Here is a 10,859-nt window from a genome sequence, read left to right as displayed (position 1 = left end):
ATATATAATATAAGCATAATTAATAGCCCAGGATTCGCGCGCTGGGGGGGGGGGGTCGCGGCGAGCGGCGGGAGGAGGCGCGGTGGCTGGGGGAGGGTTCGTTGCGGGCGGCGGGAGGAGGCGCGGTGGCGGGGGGAGGATTCGCGGCGAGCGTCGGGAGGAGGCGCGGTGGCGGGGTGAGGGTTCGCGGCGAGCGGCGGGAGGAGGCGCGGTGGCGGGGTGAGGGTTCGCGGCGAGCGGCGGGAGGAGGCGCGGTGGCGAGAGGAGGCGCGGCGCAGCGAGCGGGGGGAGGAGGCGCGGCGAGCGGGGGAGCAGGCGCGGCGTACAGTCCGAGTGCGAGCTGGGGAGGAGGGAGCGGAGGAGGCGGTCGAGTGCGAGCCAGGATCCTGATTCTTTTTTTTTTTTGAAACCGCAAGGATTGATTCCTCTCGCGAGACGTGGGATTGTTTAGCGCTAACGAAAACTGTCTACTTTCGTTAACGACCTATTTAGACCATTGATTAAGTGATTAGACGGCTGAGATGATGAGTTGGATCTTCCTCTTCGTGCTTTTATTAGTAGAGATGTTCAGATTTTCATGACTTAGGCCCTGTTTGGAATCATAATAGATTATGATAATCTGGATTATGATGATAGATTATATAATTTGGTTTATAAAAATAATCTAGGTGGACGTGTTTGGAGACCAGATTATATAAACTGTAATCCAGGTTTTACATTGTATAATGACATGTCTGTCCTCTGGTTTTTTTAAAAGGAGGATGACGGTGGTAGGAGTGTAATTATCTTCAACTTTACAAGGGTAATGGATCATTAGCAATCCATAATCTGATTTTAGCTGGTATAGAGTAGATTATGAGTTTTTAATAATCTATCCATCTAGTTTTTATAATCTGCATCATAAGTTGTCCTGTTTGGAGACAGAATAGATTATAAAAACTGGATTATATAATCTGGGTGGTTCCAAACAGGGTCTAGGCCCTGTTTGTTTCATAAGTCATAGGATTTTTTAAGTCCCGAGTCTTTACCTGTTTGTTTACATAGACTTATAAGTCCCGAGTCTCTGCCTGTTTGTTTACAAGGACTTATAAGTCCATGTTACCCTTAATAATAAAACACTTGTTCACATAACCCTTGTTCATACAAACGGATTACAAAATAGTGACAACCGAAATAACACTTGTTCATAAAAACGAATTAATACTTGTTCATAAGAACCAAAATAAGAGAGAGTACATAACAACCGAGATAACAGACGAACGGTTGCAGCCTCCGATGAGAGCCGGCTCGGCCTCCGATGTTCAGAGACCGGTTGCGGCCTCCTCCGCCCTGGGGCACGGGCCTCCCACGACCAGGTCCAACCGGAGGAAGGTCATGACCGTCCGACTGGTCGAAGAGGAGTTGCTGGTATGAGACCAACTCCGAGAAGACGTCGACGTTGCTGTTGAGATCCAAGAAACCCATTCCCCTCCCGAGATTTCCTCCAATGGATGAACCTTGGGTTGCCTGTTGATGCGAGGGGAACTGAGAGAAGAAGGGGATCTGGTCCTCCTCATCATCGGCCATGGCGGCGGCGGTTGAGGGTGCCGGCGGCGACGGCGATTGGAGCGACGCAGGGAAGGAGCGAGGCGAGGTAGGTGCGGGGCGATGCGGGTTAGGTGCGGGCCGATCGATAAGTCCCAATAAGTTCCTCCCTGAGAGTATTTTTTAATAAGCCTCAAATGACCACTATAAGTCCCTCCTGTTTGGTTTAGATGGAACTTATAAAAACTTTTTTAAGTCCCTAAATCAATAAGTCTCTAAAAAAACAAACACCCTCTTAAGCCTCCAAGATAACAAAAGTTCAGCACAAGCAAAGCAGGCAGGCACAGTTGAGAAAGGTGAAACTGAACTCAAATGCAGTAAGTAGCACATCATATTGATTATTATTGACAAAGGGAGAAATAATAATACAATAATGCTAAACCTACAAAGACTTATAATAATAATACATCATATTAACATTGCCACACAAAAAGAATACCATAGTGCTACTGCTATGTAGAATTGCTGACATGTTTACAAACACATAAAAGAATAGAAAGCTCTTCCTCCCATGGAACAACAATCACCCACTCACACAGTATCTTCTCTCTTAATTCACAGCTCTTTCTAGCCTATTTTCATAATTCAGGAGCAACCCAATTCGCCATTTTCATCATGCCAACATCATGAGCACCGCACATTTGGAGCCTGGAAATGCATCGACCAAAGCTCAATTCGCTCAAGCTAAGAGCTCACCTGCCCAAATCTGCTCCTGGTCTTCATGAACCCGCCTCTCGTCACCGAGCCGTCATGGCCTCCCTTGCCGTCGCTGCAATTCCAGTAAGCCCCCACGGTGCCCAGGATCGGCATGTCGTCCGGGCTCGGGCTCGGGGACCGCGACCGTCTCGGCGACGAGTTGGCCGAGGAGATCTTGATGTCCTCCACGGTCAGGGCGCCGAGGATGGGCCGGTCCTCCCGGCTGACCGGCGAGTAGCACCGCACCGAGTAGTTGCTCTCCGGCGTCCCCGAGGAGCCCAGCCACGTCGACAGGCTCGCGTCCACCGACGCCTCCTGCTTGCTCGGCGTCCTGGGGGTGTAGTCCCAGCTCACCGCCGGCTTCTCTTGCTTCATCGCAGGGACCGTCGCAGGGTCGGAGAGCCAGGCCAAGTTCTCTTTCTCTGAATCCTTCGTCACGGCTGTGTGAGGCTTGGTGGCGTCCTTCCACTGGCTGAAGTTGTCCACCGAGCTGAGCACCTCGGCTGCGGGCGCCTCAGCTGCGGCTCCAGTCTGGCCGGTGCTGTCCTTGGCGGTGGTCTTGGGTGCTGGGAGCAGGAAGAGCGACTCGCACGCCTCCTCCTCGCCGCGCGCGATGGCCAGCAGCCCGCCGTGCTCCTCGTCGTCGTCCACCGCGCACTCGTCGATGCCGTCCTCCTCCTCGTCCTCATCGTCCTCGTACTCGTACTCATCGTCGTCGTCGTCGTCGTAGCAGTCCTCGTAGTCGCTGTCGTCGTCGGCGCCGGCGCAGTTGCCGTACCTGTGGTTGAGCGGGAACGCCTCCGACTTGGCGCACTCGGGCCCCAGCAGCGTCCACGCCTCCTCCTCGCCCTTGGCCGCGGCGCGGCCCTCCGCCTCCTCCTTCTCCTCCTCACCCTCCGGGATCGGGGGCGCCTCGTAGGCCGTGACGTTGGGGTCGAACGTCACCTTCTTCTTGGCGACGACGGCCAGGCACAAGTCATCGGCCGAATCCCTAATTAACCACACAAAATCAACCACGAAGCGGATCAACATTCAACAACGGCACGTCCGGCCAATCAACCAGCAAGACCGGCAGCAGTCATCGATGGGGCAACGAACGAACCTGAGCTCGAGGAGGGTGGCGAGGAGCGGGGCGGCGGCGGAGGCGGCCTCGGCGTCGCGGTGGGCCTTGGAGGGGGAGTGCGAGGGGGAGCGCTGCTTGCGGCGGCGGTGGCGGCGCTCCTTCTTGGACTTGTCGCCCCCGAAGCAGCCGAGGAAGCAGCCCATGGCCGGGCGCGCGTCGGCGGCGAGAAGAGAAGAGAAGAGAAGAGAATTGGGCGGCGATGTGGGGGAGAAGAGAGGCCAGCGGCTAGGAGTAGTAGTGAAGGAGGCGCGGCATTTGGGGCGGAGGAGAAGCTGCCGTTGGGGGAAAAGGGCAAAAGCCGGAGCGGTAACGGTCGTGTTGACCCAGCTGGCATGTGACCGTTGGATGGGCGGACGGAACGGATGGGATCCGAGGACCCTGGGGCGCGTGACACGCTGGACGAGGAATCCGAGGCCGCCACAATGGGCCGGGCCGTCCGAATCCTCTGCGTGCGGTCTGTGTGGCGTGAATCGCATTGCATGCAGGCCTGTTGCATAAATTTACCCCTTATTTTTTTGCTCCAATCGTTTTGCCCTTTTTTAGCCTTATTAAATAAACATTTTTAAGGAACAAAATAAACCTTTTCTGTATCCTAAAAAAAAAACTTTTGTGTACATAGAATTTAGCTTTCTCGTAGTAGTGCACATGTCAGGAAGTAATGATTTAATAAAAAAAAAGCAATACACATGATGTTTTAAAAAAGGTGTCAAAAGATGAATGATAAGAAATAAGGCAGTAAATTTACTGAGCTCTGAGAAAGTTCATCTTCTGCCGAAAATAAAGAGGCCCCTTTCAATGACAGTGAACTGCCTAACAGGGCACAAGAATGTGACACCTTGGAATTAAAGAATCCATTGCACATCAAGTCATGCAAGAATAATGTTTACGCGTGTGATGACAGCATCAGACAGACGGGAACATCAGCTAGCAAGTTAACATGCCAAGAGGCAGATACTATTGACAAAAAATCGGCCGCAATTCCAGCCACGCAGAAATGCCGGCATCTGATTCTAACAACATTTTGTTTATCACACATAATGTTACTCATCAGGAAGAGCAAGGCTGCTGCTGCGAACGCCGCAATCCAAAAAACAGAAACCCTTTCTTTCTTTGGCGTCCCTTTGTTTATCCTTTCTATCTTCTGTGTGGCGATATCTCAAAATTCTGACGCAACTTCATCGCCGGTCCTTCCTAGGTTGCAGCCCTTAAGAGTCAGCCCTGACTTGCACTATATGAGATAGTTTGAGCCTGTTGGAGTGAACCTTTTTCTATACAAGACTGTTAGGCCAATGCATAACATTAAGATACAGCTCTTGCTAAACACTAGTACCCTCCACCTGCGCAAGATGCACCGGAGATTCAGCATCGAGGTATTTACATGACTGAACATATGCAAGTATCCAAGTAGTCATCATCCGAGTCGCTTGAATCACTGCAAATTGTTTAAAATATGACAGAGCAATTAGAGGAAGAAGATCAGAGACAAGCATATGTCAGCATGGACTTTCTTGAACTACCAACATAATTACAGTTAAACGCGACAATTTTAGATACGGCCTCTTTAGAAAACGTATTATTCATTGCACACCTGCAACGTATCTCAAGCCCAGATACTACAGCCCCAAAAAATATCATTTTCTATGAAGACGTATCATTGTACCCAGTGTGGATTTTGTTATAAGCTGACGCCAGTAGAAAGAAAGACTAATGAAACAAATCATTCATTACACACCTGGAATTTCTAAAGCCTATAAAGGTACTGCTCATTTAGCAAAATAAGCAAAATTTGGAACTGTAAACGGATCTCCAAGACTAAAGGATGTAACAAATATGCAACTGCAGTCAGGCGAAGTAAATATATTGAGAGAGAACAAAATCATATGCCAACAAGCTTCACCAAGTGTGTAATACTGCTGTGATTATCCTGGGCCCATGAAACTGTGGCTGAAGAGATCTCTAGATAAAACCTATTTAGATGCATGGGGCTATTAATGTATTGTACCTGGTCCATTTCAAAGTCTTCCAATACCATCCAGCATCCCAAAAGAGCACAATATTTTCAATTAACAACTTGAGGTCCAGTGTAAAGCTGATTTTGGGTTCTATTGTAAAGCTGATGTATCGTACCTTATGTGGGTTCTATTGTAAAGCTGATGCCAGAAGAAAGAAAGATAACTTGAGGTAATTAAAGTTCTTACAGAAGTATACTTCAGCGATAAACATTAAGGTCCAGTGTAACTTACAGGCTTATAAAATAAAGTATTCACTACACGTCTGCAATTCCCAAAGCCTATAAATGGTACTGCTCGTGTAAAAATAAGCAATTTGGAACTGTAAGCTGATCGGTAAACAGTGCAACAAATGAGAAACTGTAGTCAGGTGAAGCAAATCGTTTGATAGTGGAACACGGTCTGCTTGGGGGTCATATTGAAAAAAAAGGTGTAGCAAATATCATGAGAAGAAAAAAAGTCATGTGCCAACAAGTTTGGCTTGGTTAAGCTGAACTTACACCGAAGAAGGATGTAGGGTACTAGGGTACTATCACGAAATAATCAAACTGTAACTGTGAAGAACATTAACAAGTGTTCCCTAATATTAATATCAAAGTAACAGAGCTTACTTATGTACACATTAACAAGTGTTCCCTAATATTAATGCTACATTTGTTTTTTTCCTCCATTTAACGTGTATAAAAACTAAATTCTATCATGTTCTTGTTAAGAAGCAAGCAGAGAAAAACTATGTACACAAGAAGCAGAAGAATCACAAATTGTTCTCGATACGGTGGTTGTTGTGGCCGTCTGCCATGACCGATAGTGGGTAGGACACTGCTATCCGACTTGCTAGGTTTCGATCGCCTTGTCGGCCAACGAAGGGCCCAAGCATCCATCAAATTGTACCCGAGCGAGCCACTTCAATCTACTTGTTCAACTGAGATCAAATTACAGTTCTGCAATTTCATGGTTGTTAAAACAATTGAATTTTCTGTGCATATTAATTTGGACTAATGGACTGGTCCCCTGTAGATGGTGACTAAATGGGCGTTTTCGTGTAGATTGTCCTCAATTCATATGCTGGTGGTCTAAGTCCTCAGTCCTGAACCACTAGATATCACATATTACCTCAATCCGACAATTAGACTACTACGTATATTACTAAACTTGCAGCATAGACGAATTTGCATCCAGAGATGATATGGATAAGTTAAACATCTCCTGTTCCAATGCAGGAGGCCTTAGAACAAGTTACATAACTACAGCTGTTATAAAAGGAAATAAATAAACCATACTGTATTACCACTTTAATTACTGTTTCATTGTTAGGTATATGTGTCATCAATTCTAGGTGTTTAACCAAGTCTATGTTATGGGTAGCCCAAAGATCCGAAGACGAGGATAGGGCACTAGAAAACAGTGACAGTGATAGTCCCTGACGTGGAAGAGAGGCTTTTGAAAGGGATGGGTTTACCACTTTAGCCCATTACACTAAATGTATAATTGTCCCTATTTAGTGAAGATAAATCATAATAATCAACATTAATAATTACAGTCGGATATAATTTATTAGTTGAAAATTGAGTAATCAGATGTCCAATAATGTACTGCTAATTAGAATTTAACATGTGCAGCCCCACCCCGACATGCATAATTGATAAATACACTTTGATAAATAACGAGGTTCAACTCGTCTAAATTTTCAACGGAAATCGCCAAAAGTCTACTGATACTGATCTAAATTTCAACGATTTGTTTAATCAAATCGCCAAAGTCTACTCTCAGAAAATAAAATCACGAAAAGTCTACTGATCATGGCTTGACTAGAAATCAGGACATCCAGTTTTAAAAAATAAGGAACTAGCATACAGATTGAATTATATTGCCAAAAGTACAGTACAAACTGAGAAACATATACAAACCACATTGAAATATGACAGCACAGATCTTTTGTATGCCTGAAAGTAATAATAGACCAATACACAGTTTTTCTTATAGGCTAATGGAGACATAGTAATGGTCTGATGCCAAGAAATGCAGCAGCCTAATCAGAAATTCTCATCCATTTCCACTTTGAAGGACTGTTTCATTTCCAGTCCTTGATACATCAATAATGACCAATCTCTACTCAAACAAATGATTCATAATTGCGCACAAGCACGGTTATGGAGTGGTTGCTAGATTAGTTGTCTATAAGACTTTATGCAATCATTTTGCAATGCCAGTAAGCCAGTCTGTACTTAACTTTTATGGCAACGGACTCGCGGTGAATTAAAAGGTCAGGTAAACGACAAACTTAAACTAAATTATAGCCCCATGTTACTTGACAAGAGTTCACCGGAAGCATAGACCACACTTACTTGATTTAGATGTTGAAAAGCCCCCAGGAACAATAATTCAGTTCACCTAGCTAGCTGATATTGGCAGATTGTGACACCCCAAATGGATCACATGATCACATGTTCTAAAGTGGTATCGTGGCAGGATACATATCATTTGATAACCAAACCTCGTGACACACGGTAGTCGCAGCAATCATTTCCCCCTTTCCTGCTTGAAAAGAAACGCCCACCTAAGAGTTCCAACTATCCGAGCAACCCCTATGCAGCGAATTTTGGTAGCCAAACAAGGAAACATTGCAGGGAAGTCATCGGCATCGGCATCAACATCATGTAGTGCAGGATCAAAGGAACCATGGTGCATCTATCTAGCACATTTACGGCAGCACGAAAAAATAAAAAATTGGAAGGGTGGTGGAAGGTTGTTAAGAGGAGGCTGGTTGCTTGGTTTGCTTACCTAGGCTGGAATTCCAAGACCTCGGCGAGCTTCTTCCCTTGGGTGTCCTTCCACTGCACCCGCCGCTTGGGGCCCCTGTATACCTTGCGCGCCGTGCCACCCTCTGGACGCCGCGGCAGCAGCGCCTTGCGCTCGCCGACGTTGTCCTTGGAGCCCCCCACCGGCGCCGAGGACGTCCGGGACACGGCCGCCGGCGCCGTGGGCGAGGGCGGAGGTGCCGGGTTCTTGCCGTTGCACGAGTTACTCCTGAAGGCTCGGCGATCCATCGCCGGGTGGCATCAACTCCCTCCGCGCCGCTCTCCGGTCGGGCACCTCCGGCTCGGGGGCAGAAATCCAACCGAATTGGATCTTTCGGGCCGAGACAGACGCCTCGAGGGATTCCAAAACGCCCCCAATCCAAAGCTGATAAACAAAGACGTGAAGGGACGGGAATCGGTGAATCTCGGGGGCAGAAAGGACCGGACGAACCGAATCTGCCGAAGCATTCGCCGTGGGAGCAAACGAACCTGGGGCGTTGGGCGCAGAATCGGAGGGCGGCCGGCCGGCGGGGGGGATTCCTTCCGGATCGAGACGAGGCCGCGGGAGGGGGACGGGGAGGAGGATTGGATTGGAGGGGCCGGAGAGGAGGAGGAATGGTGGGGAGGATGGGAATCCGGCGAGCGAGCGGGCGGACGGGCGTGCGTGCGTGCGGGTGTAGGGACGGCACGGGGCCGGAGAGCGACGCGGGCGGGCGGAGCCGGTGGTGGTGACGGCAGACCCGATCCCGCGCGTCGAACCTTTTCCCCCGTCCTTGGCTTCCCTTTGCCTTGGCTGGCTCCCCAGCCAAATAATGACCACCGGACCGGACCGGACCTTCCTCTCGCTTCCGTTCTTTCTTTGTTGCGATCTCGTTTAGCTTCTGTTTAATTTATTTTTATATATTGAATTGACGAGGATATCCTCATACGTGTATCCAATCTTATTGACGGCTGCTACAAATCAACCGGATGATAGAGAAATCATCTGCCTTGCCAGCCGTCTGATCTACGCACTCATGATTGTCCGATCACTGTACCGTCACGCCAGTATCAGCTTCATTGCAACACGGGTCGCATTAGGCAAAAGCTTCATTCTAGCTCTCATGGAAGCACGTCCGACCAATCTCCATTGAAGCCCCGACAGAGCTCCACGCAGCACCAACGGCTCCGACGAAGTTTCATTGCAACTTTAGCAGAGCTCCAACATAGCACCGTCGGCTCCGAGAAAGCTCCATTGCAATTCCGACGGAGCTCCAACGCAGCACCGACGGCTCCGACGAAAGCTCCATTTAGCCCTCTCGGAGCTCCAACGCAGCACCATCGGCCCCGACAAAAAGCTCCGTTGCAGCCCCATCGGAGCTCCAACAGCTCCGGATCCGACGAAGCTCGTTGCAAATCCAGTGAAGCTCCATTGCAAAAATAATTGCATCAAGATGAAGCGTTGGATGCAGCAATGGCGTCGAGGAGCTCCACGGGGTCGCGGCGTCGACCAGCTCCATTGGAGCACTGAGTGATGCATCGCAGCTTCAACCGTCGGCGACGAGGAGAGCTGGGTCAGAGGTGGAGGGAAGAGCTGGGGTCAACGACCCAACCGGTTATTTTGGGTTGCTGAGCTCCCATGTGAGGATAAGGATGATGATGAAAAAGTGGTGGGCAGGCTCTACGAGGACGTGTGTCGCGCATCGGAGACGGCTTAGGCTTCGCTGTAATCAGCCGGCTATTTTCCAACCTTATTTGTAAAAAAAATGCTCCCGCGAGGGAGCAACATGCTTGAATCAAGATCGCCGGCGTGGCAATCATATGCTCATTGTTAACTTTTTTTTCTTACTCCCTCCGTCCGGTGAAAAGCGTGCATATAAAAAATTTAGAAAAAGTTATGAAGTGGAGTAAAAAATGCATTTGAAAGATGCAAACCATCATCTCTTTTCTTTTTAATTACCCAACATTCAATGAGCTATATGAATGTAGAAATTTAGAAGATCATGTGTAAAATGTGCTTGATTACCATGCAATGAGAGAGAACCATTTTTCTCCACTTTAAAATGCATTGGGAAGAGAAAAGTACACTCTTTTGTGAACAAATTTTTAAAACAAATGTACAATCTTCAACGGACGGAGGGAGTGTATTCTATAAAAAAAGTCACGATATTCGCCATACTTGTGTCACATCAGACACCCGGCCACATGTTTTGTGTGGCATATTCAAAAGGCAACCCACATAATTTTGTGTGGAAGAACAAAAAAACTTTAGTTATCCGAGGATGACAACTTTAGTTGTAAAGCATGGCAGCTTCTTTGTTTTTGTTAACTATAGTTGTCATGTCTAATTAACGATAGTTGTCGCGTGTGATCAAATCATAGTTGTCATATGTGATTAACTACTTGTCACGTATGGTCAAACAATAGTTGTCATGTGTGACTAACTAGTTGCCACGTGTGGTCCAAACATAGTTGCTATGTATGGTCAATCGTAGTTGTCATGTATGATTACCTAGTTACCACATACACGCAACTGTAGTTGCCATCTAGCAACATACGAGCCTCGTCTGTGCGAAGAGTAGTTTACCCACACGGCGCAGAGTCGATGGTGAATGTGTGGGCGGGAACCGGTTCACCCACACCCGAAGCTGGCAACCGCGCGTTGCGGTT

At 47.9% G+C, this 10,859-nt stretch overlaps 2 protein-coding genes across 2 annotated transcripts; both read right to left on the bottom strand.

The window, feature by feature from the left end:
• Positions 1-1,897: 1,897 nt before the first annotated feature.
• LOC123447367 (eisosome protein SEG2-like) lies at positions 1,898-3,659 on the bottom strand. Its single transcript, XM_045123965.1, has 2 exons — positions 3,383-3,659; positions 1,898-3,271 (listed from the first exon to the last, which is right to left on the bottom strand). Exons 1-2 carry the CDS (start codon positions 3,544-3,546, stop codon positions 2,269-2,271), a joined length of 1,167 nt encoding a protein of 388 aa, XP_044979900.1. The 5' UTR covers positions 3,547-3,659; the 3' UTR covers positions 1,898-2,268.
• A 586-nt stretch (positions 3,660-4,245) lies between these two features.
• On the bottom strand, positions 4,246-8,988 carry LOC123449836. The gene is made up of 3 exons (XM_045127179.1): positions 8,700-8,988; positions 8,194-8,595; positions 4,246-4,835 (listed from the first exon to the last, which is right to left on the bottom strand). Exons 2-3 carry the CDS (start codon positions 8,457-8,459, stop codon positions 4,778-4,780), a joined length of 324 nt encoding a protein of 107 aa, XP_044983114.1. The 5' UTR covers positions 8,460-8,595; positions 8,700-8,988; the 3' UTR covers positions 4,246-4,777.
• Positions 8,989-10,859: the final 1,871 nt, after the last annotated feature.

This window comes from Hordeum vulgare, chromosome 4H (assembly GCF_904849725.1).
Source record: "Hordeum vulgare subsp. vulgare chromosome 4H, MorexV3_pseudomolecules_assembly, whole genome shotgun sequence".
Classification (NCBI taxonomy): domain Eukaryota; kingdom Viridiplantae; phylum Streptophyta; class Magnoliopsida; order Poales; family Poaceae; genus Hordeum; species Hordeum vulgare.
Note: the sequence above shows the minus strand (reverse complement) of the source record. Positions and strands in the feature narration are given on the sequence as shown.

Excerpts from the sequence above, each read along its gene's own strand:
- LOC123449836 (XM_045127179.1), bottom strand. The coding sequence starts at position 8,459 with ATGGATCGCCGAGCCTTCAGGAGTAACTCGTGCAACGGCAAGAACCCG. Across the intron at positions 4,836-8,193 it reads GTCTTGGAATTCCAGCCTAG|TGATTCAAGCGACTCGGATG; the intron begins GTAAGCAAACCA and ends AACAATTTGCAG.
- LOC123447367 (XM_045123965.1), bottom strand. The coding sequence starts at position 3,546 with ATGGGCTGCTTCCTCGGCTGCTTCGGGGGCGACAAGTCCAAGAAGGAG. Across the intron at positions 3,272-3,382 it reads GCCACCCTCCTCGAGCTCAG|GGATTCGGCCGATGACTTGT; the intron begins GTTCGTTCGTTG and ends GTGGTTAATTAG.